The following is a 26,790-nucleotide window of genomic DNA, read 5'->3' as shown; positions in this document are numbered from 1 at the left end:
TCTACATGTTTTAAGTTACAAAATTCTATTCACCGGTTAGATACTAATTCACCCCCCCCTCTTAGTATATGTGGGAATCCTAATAATGCAAGTATGGAGAGCCTAGCAGGGCCTAGTATCAGGCAGTCACTATCCACAATCCCTACTGGTGAGAAAGAGATCTATGTAAGATGTCCTATTCTTGATTTACTTATGTATCTTACTTGCTTAGATTTGATGATATAGAATGTTAGTAATGAAAATTTCTCTCTATCTTGTAGCTACCATCCAGGAGTGACATTCTCTGATTCAAAATGTAGTGAAAAACCTTATTGTGACTTCGCACCTTCCTAGTTCCTCACAGATATCACACAGATCCTAGAGGAGTGCAGGATGACACGAGGACCTTTTCTCCCATATTTGGACAAAGGTGGAGGTCCTACAAGAGAGCTTACGACAGATAGAGTGTGACCTAGGAGTGTCATAGACAAAGGCAACCACATATCGAGGGATGATAGGAGCTCCTCGCAGAGTCAATCATAGTTTTTATCACAATACACCCCCATGGGGCCACCCCCACGACCATATCAGGAGGGGGCATCTAGCCACCATCCTCCAACTAGTAGTCCTAAGAATAGGAGATGATTTTTATGTATTGATGTATATATTATGACACTTATGGATATATTATTTTAATGCTTAAATAATATATGCATTGCTTAGATTGGAAGTAACATATTGAGTAATGAACATGTATATCTGATTTTAATTTCCATGTGATTGATTTCTCAATGCTTCATGATTAATTTGATACACGTGTGATTTAATTAAATAACTAAGTATTTAATCAAATGTTACTTTGATGATGTAAAAGAAGAATGTATTAAGCCTAAGAACTATATGATAACTATGATTTAATTAACTCTAATTAAACATCACATGATGTAATTATACTCAACACATGAGAAATTGTATAACATGCTAGCACATATGAAAATGTAAATCTATTCAATTTACATAAAAGAATCCAAGACAAACAATAACTAATGAAACATGCTTGTCAAGAATGGAGTAATGTAGATAAAATAATATAACATTATTTAATCCTACATACTTTAATGAAGACATGCTAACATATTATCCAATTTTTGAAGAAAAAGATATAAGAAAGAACAAAAAGTAGACTAGCAAGAGGGAGAGAGATAGAGAGAGAGCTAGGCATAGTATCTTTGAAGGTGCATAGCATTTATGGGTTCCTTGAGAGCCGTACCTTCCACATCTTCTATCTTGTAAGCACATGATCCATAGACCTCAACAAAAATGTATGGTCCAAGCCAATTAGGGTTGAACTTTCCTTTCTCCTAAGGTAAGGCATTCACGTTGCGTTGATTCTCATAAAGGACTAAATCCCCTACTGAGAAGGTATGCTGAATAACCTTATCAATGTAGCTTTGTTGAAAAGTTGTATGATATGATTGAATATGCTTGAGGGAATTTAAACACCATTCATCGAGCATCTCAAGTTGTTGAAGTATTTTCCCTCTATAGGAATCATCATCCACTATACCCCTAAGAGAGACTCTCAAAGAAGGAATCTCTAACTCTAAAGGCATAATTGCATCAACAACATAAACAAGATTATAAGGAGTACATCCCATAGCAACGTGTACACTCATGCGATAAGCCCACAAAGCATAGGTTAATTGAGTATGTCAATTCTTACCATGCTTGTTTATAGTCTTTTGAGGAATTTGTTCAATTATCCTATTAGAAGACTCAACTTGACCATTTGATTGGGGATAATAAGGTGTAGAAAATCTATGTTGAATATGATATTTCTCAAGAAACCTCTTCACATCCTTATTTTTGAATGACGCTCCATTATCTAAAACTAAGGTGGAAGGTATCCCAAATCAAGAAATAAGGTTTTCCAAAATGAATTGACAAATTACTTCAGCGGTAGTGGATCGAAGAGGAACAACTTCCACCCATTTTATAAAGTCATCGGTGGCAGTTATGATGAAAGTATGTCCTTGAGATGGAGTTGGAGATATTCTACCAACAAGATCCAAACCCCATGTAGAAAAGGTCCAAGATGCTACCTATGATCGAAGTTCTTGGGAAGGGGCATGGATCAAGTTGCTATGTTGCTGACACTGATGACATCTTTTAACAAACACAAAGGAATCCTTCTCCATGGTTTGCCAATAATATCCCTTTCGGAGCAATCTTTGAACCAAAGACCTACCCCCAAAATTCCCCCCACAAGCACCTGAATGTGCTTCCTCAAGAGAAATATAGATTTTAGCCTTGTTTAAGCATCGAAGGAGAAGACCATTATAACCCCTCCTATAAAGAACATTAGAAAGGATAATGTATCTAGCAGCCAATTTGCGAATCCTAGCCCTAGTATTCTTATTCGCAGAGTCTAGAAAGGTATCATCACTTAAATATCTCACGATATGTGAGTACCATTCATCAGAATCTATAACGCAACAATATGCCACATCACTAGGATTCTCAACAATAGCCGGGGAAGTGAGGTTATGAATCATGAATTTAAGATCTACCAAGGTGTCCTCTAGAGACACCAGAGAGGCAACACATGCCATCACATCAACATGTCAATTATCTTTTTGAGGAACGGGCTCCATGGTATAAGAATCAAAATTTTACCACAAGGATAAAGCTAGATCTCTATATTGTGATAATTTGTCTTGCTTAGCTTGATAAACTCATGTTACTTGTCTTAAGATTAATTGAGAATCTTCATAAATATGTAGATGTTTCACATTCAATGCCAAGACTACTTTAATTCCAGCTATAAGAGCTTCATATTCAACAACGTTGTTGGTACATAAGAAATTGAGACGATATGAAAAAGGAATAGGCTTCTTTTTAGGAGAAATTAAGACCACCCCTACCCCTGATCCTGTATGACACTTAGAGCCATCAAAGTACTTTTCCCAAGTGTCATCAACCTCAATGGAAATAATGTTTTTGTCAGGAAAAGACTCTAGATTAGGTAGGGAGAAGGGTGAAGGAGCATCAACTAAGTGATCAGTCAACGCTTGACAATTTATTGCCTTTTGTGAGACAAACTTAAGGTCAAACTCAGTCAACATCATAACCCACTTAGCTAAGCATCCAAAAAGGTTAGTTTTGGGGAGAATATGTTTAAGAGGATCGAATTTAATGATAACATGGATCTCAACATTCAAGAGATAATGGAGAGACTAAAGCAAGGCACTATCTTTCTATCATAGAATATCATACTTCTTAATCAATTAGAGTGTGGCTTATGTAATTAACTGAGCATTCTCTACCATCCTTATCAAATTGTGTCAATAAGGCTACAAGATCTTGAGGGGATGCAACAGTGTATAGAATAAAAGGCTTAGTAGGATCAAGAGGTTGAAGAATAGGAGGATTGGCCAAATAGGTCTTTAGGTATTCAAATGCTTGACGACAATCCTCATTCCATTGGAAAGTGATATTCTTTTTAAGGAATTGTGTGAAGGGAAAGGTACGATCCACAAGTTGAAAGACGAACCTATGCATATCTTGGATCTTTCCTTGCAAATTTTTTAGTTGGGAAACATTCTTAGGAGGTGGCATGTTAACAATAGCATCTATCTTCTTCGTATCCACCTCAACACCATGATGTGAAACTATGAATCCTAATAGTTTTCCACTATCCACACCAAGAACACATTTTTGGGGATTCAAAGGCATGTTATACTTATGAATTCTCTCAAATATTTGATGAAGGATCTTAACATGATCTATATGAAGAATGGATTTGGCTAAGATGCCATCAACGCAATCTTTGAAAGTCTTATGCATATAGTCATGGAAGATGAGAGTCATAGCATGCTGATAGGCTGCGCTTACATTTTTCAATCCAAAAGGCATCAGAATCCAACAAAACACAACCCAAGGAGTGGTCAAAGTAGTTTTATATTGATCTTGAGGATTAATGAAGATTTGATTATATCCTGAGAAACCATCCATAAAGGATAATAAAGCATTCCCTGCTACCGAATCCACTATCATATCGATATTCGGGAGAGGAAAGTCATCCTTTAAAGAGGCGTTGTTTAAATCACAAAAATCCGTACGCATCCTAATCTTGTTTTCAACTGTAGCCACAACTACAATGTTTGAAATCCATGGGGAATAATCGATAGGATGAATGAATCCACCATCCAACAGCTTTTCAATCTCAGCTTTAATAGATGGTCTCTTAGAGGATTTAGTACGCTTGAAAGGATCATAACCAAGCCCAAATATCATGTCATGCAAGTTGTTTTCCAAGGGAACCTTAAACCCTTGTTCTTGAGCACCACATCCATTTCCATTACATCCACACCTAGCTAGGATATGAAAATGAGGACCATAAAGGTTAGTCATTTCCGAAGAAGAACGAGGATTTTCAAATTGTGAAGGATCAAAATCCTCTAGGACGGAAACTAAGGGAGATGAAGTTTGAGAAGCCACCACAAAGTTATTACTCAATGGACCAAACAAAGTAGATTGATTTTTAGGTTCTTATTCTTCTTTCTTCTTTTCAACCTTAGGTTCTCTAGGGGGAATGTTGTATTCCCCCGCGAAAGTAGGATTGAAATCAAGGGATCCCCAATCATCTTCTACAAGAATCCTTTCAGGAGAGAAAGTGTTCTCAATCGTAGAGTCGGGCTGAGAAGACTCTTCCTTAAGAACCTTAGGTCCACTTGAGGAAGTATTGGGGATCAATCCTGTTGGCATTTGCATGAAGATTGAAATAATGATATGTTATGTTGTCATTGATGTCAATTGAACCGGTAACGATATTAATGATGTGGCTGATATTGTTGTTATTGTTGATATTGTCTTGTAACCAGTAGGAAGAGCTTTGTGAAGGTTATTGTAAACCGGTATGTAAGTTTGTGAGTTGAACTGGTAATCGGAGTAAAAGGTTAAAACCTTTCTATGTTATGTAATTGGTAAACCCTACCAATTATTTTTGTTAAAAACTAACCGATTAAGGTTGTTGAATTGGTTATGTTGGTTGAGTGGTAATGATGGTGACACATAAGGTCATTGTATGAAGACAAGTTCAAAATGATTTGGTGCATTTATTTGTCTAGGGAATGAACAAAATGTATTTTCATCTAATGCAAAATGCATGATGAGCTACTAAGCTTGATGAAGCGGTAATCAAGGAGCGGTTGAGGTTTTCTTGATTGATGTGTAGAGATTGCTATAAATCCAATGATCATGCTTGTACCAACTTGTTTGTAATATCGATGAGAGGATTAGATTTTTGTTATGTTACCGACCTAATTGATTTGTATTTAAGGTCAATGAAGTTTTTTTTTTTTTAGTGTTGGCAAGAGTTGACAGAAATCAGTTAAGTGTGTGATTGCTGAACCGAAGAATGAGTCTGCAGTTTGAGTAAAGGCAAATAGAATTTTAAATGGATCTGATCAAGAAAATGTAGTGCTATTTAGACATATCAAGAATCTCATGTTGTTTTCTAACAATTACAGCATAATTGAAATCCCCTAACCGGGTAAGCTCTAACAAGCTTGGTTACTTATTAAATCCTCTAACAAGGTGGTCCATTAGATTGGATTTTTAAATCCTCTATCAAGGTTACTCCTTACAGGGTATTTTCTTCTAACAAGGCATTTGTAGTCAATCCCTTAACCGGGTGATTCCTAACAGGATCAGTTCTTAATAGGACTTTTGTAAAAAGCTTTAACAGGCTTGGCTCCTAACAGGGAAAACATTAGAAGAGTTTAGATATTATCTTGTGAGTATCATCTCATAGTGGTTTTTACCTATTTGGGTTTTCCACATCTAAATACTTGTGTCATGTGGTGAATGTTTTTGTGGTGATGATCTTATAATTGATTTGATTAACTATTTCTTATAAGGCATGATAACCAGATGCATTGAGAAGTGAAGTATTGACATATGATAAAGCATTTGGATGTTTAGAAGTTAAATGTTGTTTACTGTTAAGTTGTTGTAATAGTCAATTGGCATTCTTATGAGTATTGATCTCAACAGTGGTATTTCATTGATAAGATTACTTTGCATGTTTTAGTTTGAGTTTGGGAAGTTTGTATCAGTTTTCTAGTTACTGATTCACCTCCCCCTCTTAGTAATCTACCAGACACTTATTCTTTCATCATACCATCAAATCCATATATAGGAGATAGGTTTGATGAAATGGTCACACTAATTGTAGTAGAAACTTTAGTGGAACTGTCTAAGATAGTTGGGGAAGAATTGATTGAATAAGATTTAGAACTTGATTTTTGTAAACAAGCCTGCAATCTTGTGTCATATAACAAGGTGTATGTTGTATTGTTGTGAATGAACTTGATTTGCCTAAGCAATGTAGAAGGAACAACTTGCATTTTATGAATCCAAGGTCTCCCTAGCAATAAGTTGTATGTCAATTCTCCATACATAACATGGATAGGAGTACATAAAGTAACAAGACCTACCTTAACATGCAAGGTGATGATACCTAGTGAATATTTAGCAATATTATCGAAGCCACAGATAGTGAGAGAATCAGGCTTAATAAGAGGTGTATCAACATTGATCTTATGCAACAAGTTAATGCTACAAACATTAAGGCCATAACCATTATCCACTAGTGCTCATCTTATCGCACTATCATTTATGATAACCACAATCATTAAGGGATCATATTATTGTTGAACTTCAGTAGAGGGCAACTCATCTTGTGTAAACACAACCCGAGTCTTAGGTACTGTAATAGAGTGAATAAAAGAAGCCATATTATTGGATGTCACTACAGGTGGGACATTCAATGTTTTCAAGGAATCTTGTAGCATTCCATAATGAGTCGAGGAAGTTTGAAGAAAATCCCAAAGGGATATCTTGGTAGAAGTAGTTTTAAGTTGTTCAACAAGATCATATTCCTTACCAAGGGTTTGTGAAATACGAGGTGCTTGAGGAAGAATGAGTTGAGGATCTGGTAGAGGATTCAGGACAATTGGAGGAGGGTTAGGTTTCCTATTGTTTCTCGTGCTATAGGTATGGGAAACTACATTATAAATATCCTTAGTTAGTTGTCTAGGATAGCTATAAGGACTCTTAGTGGGATTCCTTCCTTGAACCATAATGATAGGCTTGTTTGGAGTACTAAAGGAATCATGACTATATACACCTTGAACCATGAAAAGAGGTTGATTAGGAAGAGGTGAAGTTGGAGAAGGACAAGAACCTTGGACAACAAAAAGTGGTTTTCTATGTTCATTCACATTGATCATATTGATTAACCTTTTAGATGCATTATTCTTGTTTGAAAGTTTAGGCAAAGACATAAAGTCATCAAGGGCATCATCCAATAAAGCATGATCATAGTGATTGAAAGGATTATCTTTGGACTCAATAGGAGACATAAAATCATAGAGGGAATCATGAGAGTCAATGATGTTGCTAGATATAGTGGAGGAGGTGATACGAATGTACCCATGAGAGGAATCATTCAACTTATCTGTCTCATCACCATGAAATGGCATAGTAACAAGGTTAATTAATTTTTGGCAAAATGAGGGTTTAGAAAGCTTAGGGTTCAAAAAATCATCTAGAGCTTCATCTAATTCATCCTTACTAAACTCATAATCAACGAAATTGCATACATCATCAAAAGCATGAACTTCTTGCAAATAGAAATCTGACATATTGAAATGAAAATTGTATGAAACTTAAACACACAATGCAAGGAAAATGAAAGAAACCTATCTCTTTTCTTTTTTAATGTTTTGAGAGAAAATGAAATAAACTAGATCTAGATCTAACAATGCAATGCAATGAAAATGAAATTAGATTCATGTCAGGTTCACCAAAGATATGTAGGGGAAAAAGTGAGACTAAGTATTGAAACCCTAATCCCACTCTCATACACACTCATTGAATATGAAAAGGCCTAGGGTTGTAATGCACGTCGGCTACTTCTTATGAGAAAGAGAGAGCCGTGGATCACCTCTTTAGGTTTTCTATTCCTTTGTTGTAAATGAGAGAGAGAGAGATGATGCAAAATGCAATCTAACCTAGAAAGCAAGTAAGCAAGCAAACCCTAATCTAAGAATGCAGATGAAAGAAAAACTAATACACTGCTGCAAAGTACAAATCAGAAGGAAAAATCAAAGGTGTACCTATGCCTGAAATATGAGCAGAAACATCCGAGACCAAGGTGCCACACCACTGTCCCAGGTGATTCTGTAAATTTGGAACTAAAACTAACAGGAAGGATTCTCAAGCTTGCAAATTGCAGCTCTGCCAAGTCCTGCCGATAGAGGGTAGGACCATGGTGCCACACCACTATCTTGGGCATGACTAGGGCACCAGGCCCCTATCCTTGGGGTTTCTACCAAGATATGCAACCCGGAACTGTCCCTGTGTGCTCTTCCGGTTCTGAAACTTCCAGCTACATTTGGATCCAAACCCGTACCTGAAGCTGAAAAAAGAGGGTTTGGGATGGCTATGTAGGGTTTTTCCTTATTCAAACCCCCATGTTGGTGATTTCCACCTCCACAAATAGCCGATAATGTACTAAAATGTGTGTGCAAGATCTTAAGAATGAAAGTAAATAACCTAGAGCAACCCTAAAGAGTAAACCCTAATTGCTTATAATTGACAAAGTAAATGCTCTAAATCCACAATACAAAGTGATCTAAAGCATGAATATTAATCAAAATGAAGCTTATGCAAAGATTTGAAAACAACATGAAACCATACCCAACCCTAAGGGAGACATACAAGCCAATCGTTAGTTGGTGATCTCCTATTGTTCTTCTACACCTTCAAAAGCCCCCAATTGATAAAATTATGGTTGATGAATGTTTGATGGATGAATGTTGAATGTTTTTTCTGCAAAGAAGGCTCTAATGCTCCAAAAACCTATCCTTAGATTCTTAGAAGAAGACCCCTTCAAATGAAGAAAGACAACTCTTAAGTATGAAACCCTAGATCTTAATTTCATTTTTAGGCTGACCTAGGATTTGAATTTCCCACTAATATTTCGGGGTTAAGCATTATTATATCATAGGATTGTGCTCTCAAAATTTCAGGGAAAAAGCCACTAACCATGTGCATTCCTGCCACGGTTCGACCAACTTTTCACCAAATTTTTGGGTCCATTAGATATTATGATATTAGAGCGCATCCCAAAGTTACAACTGATTTCGAGATGTTTTTATATGTGAAATCGAGCCTAAACGGTCAAAATAAGACATAATTAGGGTTTATGATTAAATGATTCATTGGAGGAATAAGATGAAAAGGGGCACACTTAGGGTAAATGGACCAACTTTATAATATGTAAAGTGATGAGACATGACCTTAGATTTAATTAAATTAATTAAGTAAATGCTTAAGGAGGAATGAGAAATACAAGATGCAAGACACACTAAGGCAGGTGCTAACCTAAGTGTGAAATTGTACCACCCTAGGAAGGGTATACAATTTATGACACTACAATAATATTTAAAGAGATATGGGAAGTATTTTTGACTTGTGTGGATTATTAATGTAGTTTGAGAGCGTCGATGAGATGCTTTAGGAGAATATTCAACTAGAAAATACTTCTTCTTTCATTGTCAACATTCCAAGGACTAGAAGTAGGGAGAAATTCAAGGATAAGTTTTGACCACACAAACTTATGACACATGTCTTTCAGATATAGATGGAGGCTGCTAATTAATACCAAGTTGTAGTACTAAAGAGGGACGACTAGCTTTTAGGATTTATTAATTTCTTGCATTTTGGATGAAGCCTTGTAACTTAAAAAATATTTCTTTCTTATCTATTTCTATATTGTAACTCAATTTCAAAGTGGAAAACAAGTATTTTCAAGCTTGTATATAGATGTAACAGATTTTGATAAATAAATATTTTTTTAATAAACTTTTTGTACATGTTTCATTATGTAAATTTATTCACTATGGTAGATATAGTCTTGTAGTGATGTCTTTTCCCCATTTTTTTAATCCGATATTAATTACTTTTGTGTTAAAAAATATGTATTTTGTAGGTCATGAATTGTGTTTAAAGAGCTAAGGGTATATTTTATGTTTTGACAATATTTCCAACTTGTTCTAAACACTACCCTTGACATATCAAACCTAGTTATGAAATTTTGAGTTGGGTATGTTGTAGTTTGAGTTGATGATCATATTGTGTGTGCACAAAAATAGTATAGGTATTGCAATTAATTTTCTACACCACCTTTTAATAGATTGAATTTTGTTTTCATGTTTTTCATTCATCCCTTTTCTTAGCATGTAGTCATAGTATAAGATAGAATACATGAGTATCAAGAGAAGAAACTCTCTTTGGAGATTCATTCTAATATATAGGCAACACACATGCCATAGAGTGTTTCCTTGTTTTAGTAGATAGCTAAGTAGTCCACTTAGCCATTGTGTGTATCCAAATGGCATCAAGTCTATAAAATGTATTTGTTTTATTATGCCACAATAATCTTTCTTAAGTAATTTTCCAATGCTATGTGAGCTAATATTTAAATAGATGGTGATTTTATTTCTATAAGTTTTTTATGTTTGTCTATTTTCACTCAAATTCATGAATATTTCCAATTATTTAAATCCTTATACTAATAAAATTGCAATTACTCTTCTAAATGGTATATAAAAAAATTGAGTATAGGTGATAACCTCTCATTTAGAATTTTACATGAAATTTTCCACCACAAGAGAGTTAATCTATTAAGATACACTTATACTATCAAACTCATAAATGCTCATTTTTTATAAGCTTACTTTTGGACATTGAAAAGTTATATAAGTATTTTGGTAGTCTTGTTGGCACTCTAATTCTCATAATATTTCTCATTTAACAATATCATTTAAAGATATTGCAAATGAGTAAATAAGCTAACCTCCATAAGATGTACCATTGTTGTACATACTAGTGAAAATTTTCTCTTAGTGATGGACATAAAGATTATCCTTAAATTTAATATTTTCATGATAGTCTTTTAATCTTAAAAACGACATGGCTTGGATATGTTTTTAGTTTGAAGTGTAATTTGTTTCTTTTAAATTGAGGAAGGATAGTATCTAATATTAATTATAACCATAATGTTCTAGAATATAGACTAACTAAATTTGATGTTCAATTTTGACCAAAATTTGACCATTAAATTATGGACTTTTAAATAAAAAATTATAAATATCTAACCTTACCTATTTTGAAGATGTTTCATAGGATATTAAAAAAATTGTGGTCTCTAGAGTAGAATAACAATATATTTTGACTCTGCTCAAAATGAACCCTGAGGTTGTGCTACTCAAAATGAACCCTGATAAGAGGAAATTAGAAACCCCCAAAAACTATGCCCTGTAAAAGTTAGAAAGCCTATGAAAGACTCTGCCAAGAAAAGAATTACCATTGACCTTGACCTGCAAGACTATGAGAAAGAAGAGGAGAGGTTGAATGATAGGTAGAAGAAGGAAAGAAGTTCAGGAGAAAGAAGGTCTACTCAACTTTTGGCTAAGGATAAAAAGGTTCAAATTGAACTAAAAGTGACCACTTATGAATTGCCAGTAGAATTTAACCTAGAAGATGGTGATGAATCCTCAAATGAGGATACAAAGGACAATTATTTTCAAGCTAAAGAGGAAGAACAAGAGGAACACTATAAAGAGTAGATGGAAGTGGGGAGTAATTCCTCAGAAGATATGGAGGATTCTGATCCGGTCTCACTGCCTCTTAACTCCCAGGATGATGTTGACATGGTGCCCTATTCTCAAAACTTGCCTATGGATAAGGACAACAACAAGAACCTGCAAAATCAGATTTTTGAGCTGCAAGTGAGGATTATGAACGTGGAGACGAAAATTAAAGAATACAGGCAACGTTACGACCAAATGGGTGACTCCTTCTGTTCTCTATGTTCCATCACTGATGGCATTATGAGAAAGGTGACCATGGGGTTCATTTCTAGGTAGAGTTGGATGAAAAAGAAGGCTAGGAAGTTACTGAAGGAGGGGAGAATGGACGAGGAGACCACTCCCATGGAGATTTGGCCTAACCAAGTGCATAGGCTGGAGCGCAGTTGGAATTTGATTAAGAATGAATAATCAGTTCATTTTTTGTTTATGTTTTTTTATTATCTAGATAGTATATCCAATATTAAGTATTTTAAGCATTACTTAAGGAAGCCATAAGCATCAAACTCTTAATTTTGTTTGATACTCTATTAAGTTTCTTAACTCATTATATCGTGTTACTACTAGCAATATGTTAGGTAGATGGTCGTTAGTTCAAAATAGCATGTTTAGTTAGAGGGACATGATGATTTTTGACTATTTTTGAGAGTGGATGGTAGTGGTGCTTATGCTAGTTGTATGATGCCAGACCTTTTGTTACTGCTCTCTGATTTTGTTGCTCTGTAGGATTCAGGGCCTTCTCCTTGCTAACTTAATCAAAAACAAAATATTTTGACTTAATTTTGGCCACTAAATAATGAAATATATTTTTCCCTGTTGGATCCAATCTAATTTTTCATAAGTTTTTCAAAAGTACAAAATATTATTTTGTTTTGAAATTTGTCTTGTAGAGTCAAATAATGAAAATACATAAAATTAAACTAAATCATATAAAATTTATTATATTATATAAGTCGGTTTTTATTTGAATATGTAATGGTTGTATGCCTCAAAACCCTAAAAAATTCATGTCATATAAGTTATTATGAAATTGAATAATTTGGTCTAAATTATAACTCTATACTATTTATTATCATGTTCCTTGAAAATAAATGTATAAATCAATAGAATAGTATTTCAATAATTGTAAAAATATTATACATTAAATATTAGAAGTTATGATGATTTAAGAGACATGTGATATATGTCCAAGGGTTTGAGCTTAATTGGTTAAAACATTGGGTTTTCATTGTGGAGATTCAAGTTCAATTCTCAAAAGGGACATTTGAAGTGGAATAGATCCAGTCAAAAGCTATTCAAGCTTACTTTTTTTTTGGATGCTCAAATACTTTATTTCTTTCTCGTATATCATAAAATCACAAGAATAAACCAAGATTTACAAAAGACATTATAACTCATTTTTACTGTATTATGGTATATCATTTAATAAACCAATATTTACGTAAGACATTTTAATTCATTTAAAGGTAAAATATAACGTTGAACTATTTTTACCATTCTAATTATGCTCCTCATGATACTTTCTCCAAAGCCAAATGAAAAGACTCAATCAATGTAGCAAAGAAAACTGCTGGAGATGAATTTGAGCAAGGAGGACACAATCTTCATTCATTTCTATGTTAAAACACGGGTACGCTCTAGCCTTTACATCTTATCAAATATAAGCTACAAACAAGGGAATACCCTTTCTTTCATGAATCACTTTGATCTGATCAGGCAGCTAGTTTGTACAGCTATAAACTAAAATAGGAAAGCAGGGAAAGGCGCTATTTTTTCGCCATGGGATGGTAACAAGAACGATAAGATGATAACGGTATGCAAAACAATACGATGTTAAAGTTTGAAGGTACGAGTAAATCCATTATACCATGAAAATAAACAATATCAATGGCACTGATCTAGAATGGGTAGAGTATTTATTTTGAAGTTAGCTCAATGGTTTCCTTCTGCTCCAGCTGCATTTCTATGTCATTCTGAGGAAGAGGAAGTTTGGTGCACTTTTCTTTAGGTTTTTCTTCTGAAATCGTAGTCAATACTTTCAGTTTTACATCTTCAACTCGTGCTCGGCTCTTTTGGCTATAAACGCAATATATTATCATCTGGGTCGAAGCCAGTGGTATTCCAAGGAAATTAGGAGCCTGCATGAATAATACATGAAATGAGCTCAGTTCTACAGATTTTATTTGCTTAGACAATAAATTTACAGATGGTAAACATATATAGTTACCATGATAAGAATATCTCTGCTCAAAGCACCATACACCAGCCACAACACGCTGCCCAGGAAAGCAAACATTGAGAAGTAGAAGGACATGCACTCCACACTCTTGTTCTTAACTACAGTTCTCTGTGTCACAAAATATATATCAGCAATAATGTTAAAATACTTACATATATAAGAGATGAGTGGAATGAAAGTGAGCGTGTTTACTTACAATATCTGAGAGTGGAGAACCATAGAGAATGACAGAGGCAACCATTCCAGTAGTTCCTACGAGCGCTTTCTTATGGGCTGCCCCTATTCCCCACATGGAAGCTGCTGCAATGCTCACAAACACCACCAAGACTCCTCCTAGTATCATACCCATTATTCTCTGCCATGCCATTCATATCTTAATAACTTGAGAGTCCTCCAAACCCAAGTGGAAATAGTAGTGAAAAATATTGTGAAGTAGAAATAAGGTACCTTGGGTTTAGGTGGAGCAAAGAGGAGATAGATGCCGCAGAAGCAAAACTGAAGAAGAAGGCCTATGGCGTTGATAGCCATGACAAGAGCGTTATCCCATCCATTGCTGATGAGAGGGGAGCCATACCAGGTGTAAACGAGACAGTTTAAGAGACCTATTGCATATGGCAACCCTGACATCTCCCCCGTTGTCTTCTTCCTCATCACTCCTCGGAAGTTACTCCTGCTCATACGTTAAAACATAAAAGTTAGTGGGTAACTTTCTAGAAATTGTAGTGCGTCTAATAAATTTTTTATAATAAACTTTTTAATATGAATAGTGATATTAGCGTGAATATGAATGAATGTCTGATAAACTTTTTAAGGTGAACAATAACATTAACACAATACATATATTTGTACTTACAATGGTGCGCCATACATGAACAAAGCAAATGCACTTCCTGAATCACACAACCACACCAATATTCAGTACCTATAATTCATGACACTAAGCTAAATTATTGAATATAAAACTACAGTTAGGTTAAATGCAATGTAATGACCTAAAATGCCAGCCCCGCAACGTAAGAATTTATTCATTGTTGCCTCTCTTATCAAGAAGAGAGTAAAACAATGAATGCCTTTTTAAGAGAGGATAAGTTTTAGACTGGCACAGGACTGATAACAAGTATAGCATATTTATAGGTGGGGTTTGCTTATGGTTCTGGCTTGCATCTGGAAAGTTTCATCGACATGGCTTGATTCTTGTCTCCAATAGTTTTAAACTAAATAATTGAATACAAATTCTTAGCAATCATATTAAATTAATGCGTTTTGTTGACTTCCATTATGATTTTGTTAAAGATAGCATATTTATAGGTGGGGTTTGCTTATGGTTCTGGCTTGCATCTGGAAAGTTTCATCGACATGGCTTGATTCTTGTCTCCAATTGTTTTAAACTAAATAATTGAATACAAATTCTTAGCAATCATATTAAATTAATGCGTTTTGTTGACTTCCATTATGATTTTGTTACAGATTGCTTTCTCAAAGCATTGGAGGAGAATGCAAACCGTCAAAATTAAAATATATACTTTCTCTGTTTTTGGACTTGTTATATGCAAGTGTCGAAGTTTTTTCTTTAAAAGTTAGTGGTGTTCCTTTGATGCCACTGTGTGAATACATTTCCTCCCTACGTTTGGGTACGAAATGTTCAATTTTATTTAGCAAACAAGTTGACTGATTTTTGAATCATTGTCTATAAATATCAAAATCAAAGCCTAGTTGTATTTGTTTTATTGAGCCGTGTGAAAATATTTAATTTAGAATCTGAATTACCTGTAAACCTTAAAGTATTATAAGTTTGGGAGAATTTTCCAATAAAATATTGTACGGGATGGTGCACATGCAGTCCAAGCTCTATGGAATGCACTCCAAGCTCTCTACACCAGAAAATTTGACCACTCATCGGAATTTATAATTGACACTTTGCTTTTTCCCATTAGTGGGAAAAGGAAGGAACCCTATATGAATCCATAGCACCTGGCCTCTATAGTACTCCCCCTAGATTTTCAAATATAGATGCACATTGGCTTCCACTAACTTCTAGCATACATAAAATTGTGAGGGCCTAAATCATGCAATTTATGATTTTTAATATAGATATATGTTTCATCTGATTAATGAATGGTATTGTATATATAAATTTTTAAAGTTCATAAGATTGAAGGTATTAGTTTATGAAGAAATAAATGATCCAACTTATTATTATTAATAAAATATAGTTGTTTTGTAATGATTTTGGGGTCCTCCTTCCACTTATCATTATAAAAAATATAGTTGCACATTACATTTGATTAATTTGTAAAGAATGAGTGTTGTTATACATATGATTTCAAAGCTCATGAGATTAAGGGTGCTAATACATGAGATCAGCAATAATGTAACTTAATGTTGGTCCATAAAATCATAAATGATTTAACTTAGGGAATTTGAAAACAAATACTATGCATCATATATTAGGTAACACCATTAAATAGTTATTCTATTATTTTTAGGTAATTAAAATTCATTTGGTAATTAAAGTACAATGCTATCATAAGGAGCTCAACTTTTGTATTTATTTCACAAGCATTTAAATTTGATTATCTTACTAGAAAATTGTTATATATTAATCAAGAAAATAAATACCAATATATAGTATATTCACAAAAGAAGTGAATAGATTAGGTCACATCTCAAAGTTATGCAATCAAGTCCAAGCTTAAAAAAATCAATATAATATGTAGCTAATAATTTTAAAAAATAAATATATTCTTCTAAAAATTATGCAATAGGTAAATTTTACTAAAAAATACGATGTAAATTTTGGTAATTATCTTGGAGCCTCACCCAATGTTGAAAATTATTGACTATTTGAAATTACTTCAAACAAGTTTTTTTTTTTTTTTTTTGATAATTAAACTATTGGACAGGGTCAGTCCCCTTCATTGTTATAAAATAAGATATAAATAGTTGTAAAGTTCCATTTGTAAATGTTGTATGCCTACTATACTAATAGTTATAATTACGTTCTCACAGAGCAATCATAAAATTACAAAAAATACCCTCATCTACCATTGTTTATAAGTTCAAAGGGACCGTCATAAAATTACAAAAATGCCCTCGACCCAGATAATAATTAGGACAACATTAAAACTTCTATATCTCTACTTACTACTAAACTATTTCCAGACCTTCACGTCGAGTCCATACTTCAGATTATCCTTACAGGCATGCATAAAATTCTAAAACTAGATAATCAAATACTACAAAAAAATAGATGCAAGAGATCATTCTTTCTTGTCTAACCTTCAGAAACACAGTCCATATATTCATCGTCCACTGGGCCTTCTCTTTCCATGTTAATTTCTTGAGTCTACTTCTCCAGGCCTTCCATTTTGATGAAATTCGAGATCCAATCCAATGCTAGGTTGACAACCACAGTTTTCCAGTTTAGAAGAAAATTGAGATTTTTGATTGATTTTTCCTTATGGTCCTAGTAGTTTGTTTCATCATCCAAGAGAATAATTGGCAATTTTGGGATTTCTCGCCCTATTTGTCAAAGTCCTTAGGTAGAGGAATCCAAAAATTCTCACAATTCCTCAATATATTGTCTAAACCACCCAAGAATTGTTTTTTGAAAATGGCTTTACATAGGTTACTAGCCATTCCTTTACTTAAACCCTTGTCTAATGCTAAAGCCAAAAACATTGACAAAATGTCTATATTTACCCGATACCTATGGTCTACCATTACAAACTCCTCACTCAGAAAGACTTTGATTGGATATAATACGAAGGGGTGCTTGTATTTTGGAATGGTATTTAGCCTCTTGTTTGTAATTTCCCCTAAAAAGGCCATTTGCCTCTTCTTGGCAAGTAGATGAATTGGGGTCTCCATCAAGCAAATAATTCTTGTCTGATAAGAGGATCACAATATTTAGGAGTAGTTTTTCATTCTAGAAACTTCGCCAATACTTTTCTAAAGTTAATTATCATTCAAATATTCCTTGAGAAGTTTCATTAGTTCATGAATAGCAATTTATCATCTCATGGATTTTTTATCATGAATTTTGTTGATCAAGTTTCGAGGAGCCAACTTACTTAATGATTACTTCAAGTGATATTAGCTATCTTATCTTTGCCTTATTTAGCCCCATCTCCACCTACCACCAAAAGAGTTAGTCAGACACTTTGTTGAGAATGGGTGCCTCAAACTTACTAGTTGAAATCTTAGATAGAAGGTACTTAGTTTCTGAATCAGTATTTTAGGGTGAATAACACTAGTTTTATTGATCACCTAGGTAACTGTATAAAATTCATGTTATTGAAAAAGTAGTTTGACATCCTTCTCTTTATACACCCACTTAAGGTGTAGAGTGTTGTGGGATAGCGAGGAAAGGGAATTCAACCTTTACTTGCTTACCCCACAACTCAAGCAAAGGTGCAACAAAAGCATGTGGGATGACGGAAGAAAGGAGACTTAGTCTGCCCCCACCATCTTGCCTGACTCTAATGGTTAAGCAAGAGAGCTTGTAGGGTAGCAAGCGGTGAATGACCTTAGTCTTTCTCTGCCACCCCCATTGGCATTGTAGGCGTGACAAGAAAACTTGAGAGATAGTACCTCGTGAGGGTTATTTAATGAACAAGGGTGGAGTGCGGGGTAAAGATAAGGGCATAGGGAAGGTTCTCCCCACCACCCTGCATGATGAACGACGGTCAGTAAAGATGTTGTAGGATAAGAGGAAGCAATGAAGTTTTCTCTTCCTACTACCCCATAGGTGGTCTAAGAGTTCCCAAGGAATATTGTGGGCTAACTTGAGATCTAGGAGATATGCTCATCTTGATATCCTGCAACGATGTTGGATGATTTTTTGATAACAAGTCAAGATGAAAGAGACATAAGGGATCATAAACAATGTTGAAATCAACTTGTTGAGCTATCTAAAGACGATTGGTGGAAACTGAAATGACTCAGAGGAAGCTGAAGCAACATAACTAACACGACATGTTATTGATCATCTAAGGAAGTTTGATGGTTAATAACTGAACCGAACCAATTTTTGATAGAGATATAAAATGTCTGGAAAATGGTTGAAGTGGAGTTGGTTGATGTCACAAATGGTTGTAGAGGTGATGAAAGGTTAATGTGTCAATTGGTAACTATGTGTTGTGGAATTGAAAGCCAATTGAGAACATAACCTACTACTCTATAGTCTGCATTAAGACAGGATCAGAGCATGAATCTGTAACTTGTATGTAAACTGGATTTTTATGGTAATACAATAAAAATTTTTGGTGTGTGGGTTTTTCACTCGTAATGGTTTTCCCATGTGAACTCTAGTGTACTTCTCAGTGGTAGTGTTTTTCATGTTGCTTTGTTTATTTTGTGTTGTGTATCTTAATTTGTTGAAATGCAAATTGAAACACACATCTACTTTACTTCTCTAAGAATTAACATTAGGAAGGTGTTTTTCACACTCTACTTTCCTTACACACTTTTCCTATCCAAATTAATTTATTGGTACAGGATATGCCTAAACCTCTTAGCAATTGATAGATTGATTTAGTTGGCATATGCCCATGGTCTTATTAGTATTCCTTTATCATCCATCCCATCATTGGGAGTACCTTTACCCACCTATCATGAGGCCTTGACTTAAATTAACAATAGATATTAGATTCAAATTTCCTCAAGACTAAAAAGTATCCTATAATTTATTACAAATTTTGAATTCTTATAATAAGTAGGACAGAGTTTTTGATAAAGATAAATGGGTTTTACAGGGACCCTAAACCGAAATCCAGATAGAAAATAAAGAAAGATGAAATAGTCGCTAACTAGTCCAAAACTAATAGCAAAAAAACCACTGAAACAGGGTAGAGCCCACATAGAACAACAACCAACAAAAACCTAAACTAAGAACAACACAAACTAAACCATAGAGTACATAAGATTAGAGTTCTTCTTGATCATATTATTGTTGATCTCCTTGAGCTCTTCCATGTTAAATCTTGTTGAACTTCTCTCTTGATTCCTGCTCCTTGTTCTGGTAAAGGGGCCCATAGTAACTTGTGATCTCGCTCCTTACGATCTTAGTTCCTGAATTTTCTTCTTCTGTTTAGTATCTAATGGTGGGACACTAGAGATAGGTTGGGTTCTATGGATAGTCATCATATTATTGACCTTCTTGAGGCCACACATGTATTAGTACACCATGTGACCTATTTTGATACTATATGACCCTTTAGGACATCATATGGTGCTCTAAGGGGTATGGTGTCCAAGGGATCATATTGTATCGTTATGGGTCTTCTAGGGTCCTAAGGGACCACACATGTGTTAGAACACCATATGACCCGTTAATATACCATATGTCCCCTTAAGACATTGTATTGTCCTAAGGGGTCATATGGTGTCGTTAGGGGTCATTTGGAACATACAAGAAAACAAAAAGATAACAACGGGTTTTGAAAGGCTTCCCACAACCTTTTTCCTAAATGACCTCCATGAATAGATACTTGCTCAGCCAAGGATGAAAACCACAACAATTTGTGGGCATCCAGGGACCTTAAGATCACAAAAAACCCAATCCATATAAAAGAAACATTAAAAATAATAACAAGGGATTGGTCCTCACCCAAAAGAATCAAAGGGTTTAAAAGGAATCCATAAACCTTTTACCAGAAAGAAATCCTACAAACATAAGGACCACTTGCATGGATCCTCCAATAGTAGTATCAACAACCACAACAACTATTACAAACACAAGCTTCAAGACCACCTCAATAGGCCCATTGTCAGTAAGGAAATAATTAATTTCTATCATAAGGAGATTGCCAAAAAAAGTCAGGAAGATGCCCAAACTGTAACCCCCCACCTCAATAGAGAAATTTGCAGTAGAGCACTCCCCTAACTTAACGGAGCAAGCGATGGACACCTTAGGGGGAAAGACCTTAGTAGAGAACTCTCTACCCTATCTCCCATACATGGCGATGTCTGTCTCCCTACCACTAACAACATAGACTTTGAAAGCTCTAGCCTCCACCATCTTGAAAGTGACATAAGAGTAGGAAACATGAACCTAGAATGGTCCTTCTCATTCATGGGTTGTGTCGGGTTAATCTGGTGGTGCATTAGAGATGCGTAGTGAAGTGGGTGGCCCCTCAACAAGGATGGGATAAAGAAAAATTTGATGGAGCATCAAAAGGAAATCTACGAGTATCAGTGACAGGATTTGTAATTAGAGATTGGTTAGGGAATATTTTGGTGATGGGAGCACAAAATTTATCAATAGGTAGAAACAATGAGGCTAAGGATAAACTAACTATGTTGGCTATTCATTTGGGGTATAAAATTGGAAATTCAAAATTTACACTTAGAAGTTGACTCCCAAATAATTATCAATGCAATTATTAAAGGGGATGCCCAAGCTTGGCATCTCAACAAATTTATTTTCACTATTACAAATGGTTTAAAATTATTTAATAATTACTGCATTTCACATGTGTAGAGGGGGGGAATAAGGTGGGAGATGTACTTTGAAAGTGGGCGACATCATTTGCTAAATTGGATGAAATTCATTTGAAGGATTTTAAAAATCTCATGGAGGATGAAGTGGATGGGGAAGTACAATATCAGAATTAGTTGCAATTATTACTTTGCAAGGCCAAGAATGTAGGAATGGTGATGTTTGTATTATTTAAAGGTGATCAGACCCATTCTTGTTTTGTCTTGGAGCTATTGATGTCAAGGTGTTGGTGAGGATAGAAGCCACTTTTATGTTATACACATCCAAGAAATAGTTGGTATTTGTAGGCGATGTCACTGCAAAATGAATCATGTGCATTTTCAAGCATGGCGATGAGGCATTTTTGCATATAATGGAAACCCTTCTAGGTGATTGTTTTCTAAGGACAATGCACAAATACTGCATATATGTTGATGTAGTCAGCATGGTTCTAACATTGGGGCTTGAATTGGGAGAGACAAAAGAAGTCCTTATGCAAGTCTTGAGGGGTTGTGTTGAGAATGAGTGGTTTTGCGGTTTGATGGAGCTGCTTGAAATGGCCATGTTGGATGTAGGTTGTGATGCCGGTGAAATCCTTGACATAGATGGCGTGCACAAGTTGTGGGAGTTGGTGCCATTTATTCATTGGTCATTTTGGGTTGATCATGATGAATTCCACACATACACTGCCATTGTATGAGACTCATTGAAGCTGTACTTGAGGGAGAAGGAAATTGAATCTCGTGGAGGTGGTGGTTGTGGGCTTGCAGAGTAGGAAAATAAGGTGAATGGTAAGAGGAGGGGCACAGATTTGAGGAAAGTGTGACATAAGAGAAGGATGAAGCACCAGGCTGGAGCTGTGGAGGAGGGAGTCAATGCATGCACTAAGAATTTAAACCATCACTATCAGAGATATGGACATTAGATATTCTATTATGGGATTACTAGATGAATTTTATTACAAGAACAAAGAGGGTTCTTGTGCATCTACCAATGTTCATGTGGCATACACGATAGTTTGAGAGAATGTTGATTATGATCCACGTGGGATTTTGCAACGACAATTATTCAATGATTTGGAGAAGATGAAGAGTGATATGTATCCATTTTGGTTTGGTTCTCTGATTGTCTGCATAGTTTTCTACTTTCTGTATGCATTGCCTAATGTTGAAAATATTGCATGTATAAATTATATGACCATTAGGTACTAGATTAAAAGATATTCAAATGGCTTGAATGATTGTTCAAATATGTGAAATAATTTCTTTGAGGACCTCAAAAGTGTTCTGGTTTTGAGAAATTTGATTCCTCCTAAGGTTCTGTATTGGTATGGAAATGACATTGTGTTTATAATTGAGAAAAATTAGTTTTTAGAAGTTGTGGTTGCAAGAGTATCTTGGGTAATTCTGTTACCTTATGAGGTTTCAAAATATGAATGCATGGAGTTGGTTGAGAAATTTTTTATGATGCCTAAAGATCATAATGCAGAGAGATTTGGCACAAGGGATGCCATTATTGGAAGGCTCAAAATGCTAGTACTAGTGAAAAAGTCTAGAATATCTTATGGAGATGTGTCTGCCTCTAGTTCTAAGGTTCAGAAAGGGGAAAAGGAAGTTCCGGAGAAGAGGGAAAATGTATCGATGGTTATTGATAGTGATGTTGAGGAAGAAAAGATAAAAGTAGAGCATGAGTTAGTTCAAAATAAGAAGGGATAAGATGAGCAACAATTTTCCAAAGAGATGTCTAATAATGAAGAGGTGATAGAAGAAAAGGTATTGGAGAAGATTGAGATGCCTAGCAGTATGAAGTTTGTTGGTGATTCTTATCATGATCATGTGTTGTATGAGTAGAAAGTAATCAAAAAGGATTTTGTAAAGTATTTAGTGCAGAACAATTTGGTTGCAATTGATATTGTAGATTGTCTTCTGGAAGAACTTATTGAAGTGCCTGTGGAGTGAATGGTTGAGGAAGATGTTGATGAAGAATTTACAGAAGAAAATGTGTAGAAAATGATGATTGTTAAGTATAGAAAGATAGATCATGTGTTAATCCTTGATTTGCTGAATTTTAAGAAATTGATTGGTTAATTTGAAAAATTGTATAAATACCAATTGAAGTGGCTGACTACCACACATAAATTTAAAGGCAAAATTGATCGGATTGAGTCATAGTTGGTTGAAATGGGAAAACAATATAAAGTGTTCACAAATGTGTGTGGTAAAGAAAGGGACAAAGCAGATGAGTTGAATAATCAGTTAGCCCTAAGGAAAAGTCAGAGAGAATAATTGTGGCCTATAGAATAGAATAATAAAATATTTGACCTAAATATGATCACTAATTAATAGTATATATTTTTCTCTAACAATAAATTCCAAAACATTTATCCAACCTAATTTTTCATAACCTTTTCAAAATTACAAAATACTATTTAAAAAAAATAAAATTGTCATGTAGAGCCAATTAATAAAAAAACATAAAACTAAAATAAATCATGTAAAATTTATTATGATATAGGAACCTTAGTTTTATTTGAATATGTAATGGTTGTATATCTTAGAACCCTAAAAAATTCTTTTGATATAAGTTGTGATAAAATTGAATAATTTGATCTAAATTATAATATAGGTACTATTGATTATGATGTTTCTTGAAAATAAATGTAAAAATCAATAAAATAATATTTCAATAATTATAAAATATCATATAAAGTATTAGAAGTTACGATAATTTAGAAGACTTGTGATATATACATAATTGTGTAAAGATACACACTTTCATTTTAATTAAAAAAAATAAAAAAATAATTAAAATTAATATTAAGATATAGACTAAAATAGAGTTTTTTTGAGTGTTCAAATACTTTATTTATTTCTTTATTTCTGACTTATTCTAGAATAACAAGAATAAACCAAGATTTACCAAAGATATTATAACTCATTGAAAAGTAGAATATATAACTATAAAATTGAACTATTTTATTATTCTATTTAGGCTCCTTTCTTTTCCACTGTATTATCCTGGAATGAGAAGAATAAACCAATATTTAAGACATTAAAACTCTTTTAAAAGTAAAATATAAAGTTGAACTATTTTATTATTACTCTAATTTGGCAACTCACAACATTTTTCTCCAAAGCCAAATCAAAAGAGTCAATCAATATAGCAAAGAAAACTTTTGAAGATGAATTTGAGCAAGGAGATCACATTCTTCATTCATTTCTATGTTAAAACAAGGTCACGCGCTAGCATTTACATCTTATCAAATAGAAGCTGTAAAGAAGGGAATACTCTTTCATTCATGAATCACTTTGACCTGATCAGGCAGCTAGTTTTTACAGCTGTAAACTAAAATAGGAAAGCATGGAAAGACGCTATTTTTTCACCATGGGATGGTAACACAAATGTTAACAAGATGACGGTATGCAAAACAATATGACGTTGAAGTTTTAATGTGCAGGTAAATCCATTATATCCTGAAAACAAACAATATCAATGGCACTGATCTGGAAAGGGTTGAGTATCTATTTTGAAGTTAGTTCATAGTTTGCTTCTGCTCCATCTGCATTTCTATGTCAGTTTGAGGGAGAGAAAGTTTGGTGCACTTTCCTTTAGGTATTTCTTCTGAGAGAGTAGTCAATGCTTTCGATTTTACATCTTCAACTCGTGCTCGGCTCTTTTGGCTATAAACGCAGTATATTATCATCTGGGTCGAAGCCAGTGGTATCCCAAGGAAATTAGGAGCCTGCATGAATAAGAAATGAAATGAGCTCAGTTCTAAAGATTTTATTTGCTTAGACAATAAATTTACAGATGGTAAACATATATAGTTACCATGATAAGAATATCTCTGCTCAAAGCACCATACACCAACCACAGCACGCTGCCCAGGAAAGCAAACATTGAGAAGTAGAAGGACATGCACTCTACACTCTTGCTCTTAACTACAGTTCTCTGTGTCACAAACTATATATCAGTAATAATGTTCAAATGTTTACATATATAAGAGAGATGAGTGTAATGAAAGTGATAGTGTTTACATACAATATCTGAGAGTGGAGAACCATAGAGAATGACAGAGGCAACCATTCCAGTAGTTCCCACGAGCACTTTCTTATGGGCTGCTCCTATTCCCCACATGGAAGCTGATGCAATGCTCGCAAACACCACCAACACTCCTCCTAGTATCATACCCATTATTCTCTGCCATGCCATTCATATCTTATTAACTTGAGTCCAACAAACCCAAGTGGAAATAGTAGTGAAAAACATGGTGAAGTAGAAATAAGGTACCTTGGGTTTAGATGGAGCAAAGAGGAGATAGATGCCGCAGAAGCAAAACTGAAGAAGAAGGCCTATGGCGTTGGTAGCCATGACAAGAGCGTTATCCCATCCATTGCTGATGAGAGGAGAGCCATACCAGGTGTAAACGAGACAGTTTAAGAGGCCTATTGCATACGGCAACCCTGACATCTCCCCCGTTGTCTTCTTCCTCATCACTCCCCGAAAGTTACTCCTGCTCATACGTTAAAACACAAAAGTTAGTGGGTAGAATAAAATTTTTAACATAAAAGTTAGTGGTTAATTTTCTATAAACTGTAGTGCATCTAATAAACTTTTTCTATAAACTGTAATGCATCAAATAAACTTTTTAATATGAACTGTGACATTAACCTAAAGATAAATGATATTAACGATTAATAAACTTTTTAACTTGAACAAAAACACTAATACAACACATATAATTGCACTTACAGTGGTGCTCCATACATGAGCAAAGCAAATGCACTTCCTGTATCACACACAACCACACCAATATTCAGTACAAATATACGACCTACAATTCATGACAGTAATCTAAGATATTGAATATGGAACGATAATTAGGTTAAATAGAGCGTAATGACCTAAAATACCAGCCCCGCAACGTAAGAATTTATTCATTGTTTTATTCATTGAACCTGAAAAGATTCATCGACACAAATGAACACATATTCTTGTGTCCAGTTATTTTATACAAAGAAATGAACACAGAATTCTTGCAATCATATTAAATTGATTTGTTGGTTGTCTTCATTATGATGATTTTGTTACAGATTGCTTTCTCATAACATTGGAAAAGCAATGTAAGCCGTCAAAATTCAAAATATGCGAGACAACTTTCCTCCTTTTTTGACTTTTTTTTCTTTGAGTTAGCGATGCTCTTTTAATGACACTGTGTGAATACATTTCCTCCATACGTTTGGGTATGAAATTTTCAATGTTATTCGCCAAACACGTTGACTGATTTTCATCATTGTCTCTAAATATCAAATCAAAGCTTAGTTGTATATGTTTTATTGAGCTGTGTGAAAATATTTAATTTGTATTTGAAT

At 34.5% G+C, this 26,790-nt stretch overlaps 2 protein-coding genes across 2 annotated transcripts; both read right to left on the bottom strand.

Moving 5' to 3' along the window:
• Positions 1 to 13,615: 13,615 nt before the first annotated feature.
• On the bottom strand, positions 13,616 to 17,269 carry LOC131876553 (bidirectional sugar transporter SWEET3b-like). Its single transcript, XM_059221983.1, has 6 exons — positions 17,218 to 17,269; positions 14,792 to 14,828; positions 14,386 to 14,608; positions 14,135 to 14,293; positions 13,927 to 14,046; positions 13,616 to 13,837 (listed from the first exon to the last, which is right to left on the bottom strand). The coding sequence occupies exons 1-6, from the start codon at positions 17,267 to 17,269 to the stop codon at positions 13,616 to 13,618; spliced, it is 813 nt and encodes a 270-aa protein (XP_059077966.1).
• Positions 17,270 to 24,950: 7,681 nt separating this feature from the next.
• LOC131876552 (bidirectional sugar transporter SWEET3b-like) lies at positions 24,951 to 26,359 on the bottom strand. Its single transcript, XM_059221982.1, has 6 exons — positions 26,332 to 26,359; positions 26,171 to 26,252; positions 25,709 to 25,931; positions 25,460 to 25,618; positions 25,250 to 25,369; positions 24,951 to 25,160 (listed from the first exon to the last, which is right to left on the bottom strand). The coding sequence occupies exons 1-6, from the start codon at positions 26,357 to 26,359 to the stop codon at positions 24,951 to 24,953; spliced, it is 822 nt and encodes a 273-aa protein (XP_059077965.1).
• Between the last annotated feature and the right edge of the window lie 431 nt (positions 26,360 to 26,790).

Source organism: Cryptomeria japonica, chromosome 6 (assembly GCF_030272615.1).
Source record: "Cryptomeria japonica chromosome 6, Sugi_1.0, whole genome shotgun sequence".
In the NCBI taxonomy this organism is placed as follows: domain Eukaryota; kingdom Viridiplantae; phylum Streptophyta; class Pinopsida; order Cupressales; family Cupressaceae; genus Cryptomeria; species Cryptomeria japonica.
Note: the sequence above shows the minus strand (reverse complement) of the source record. Positions and strands in the feature narration are given on the sequence as shown.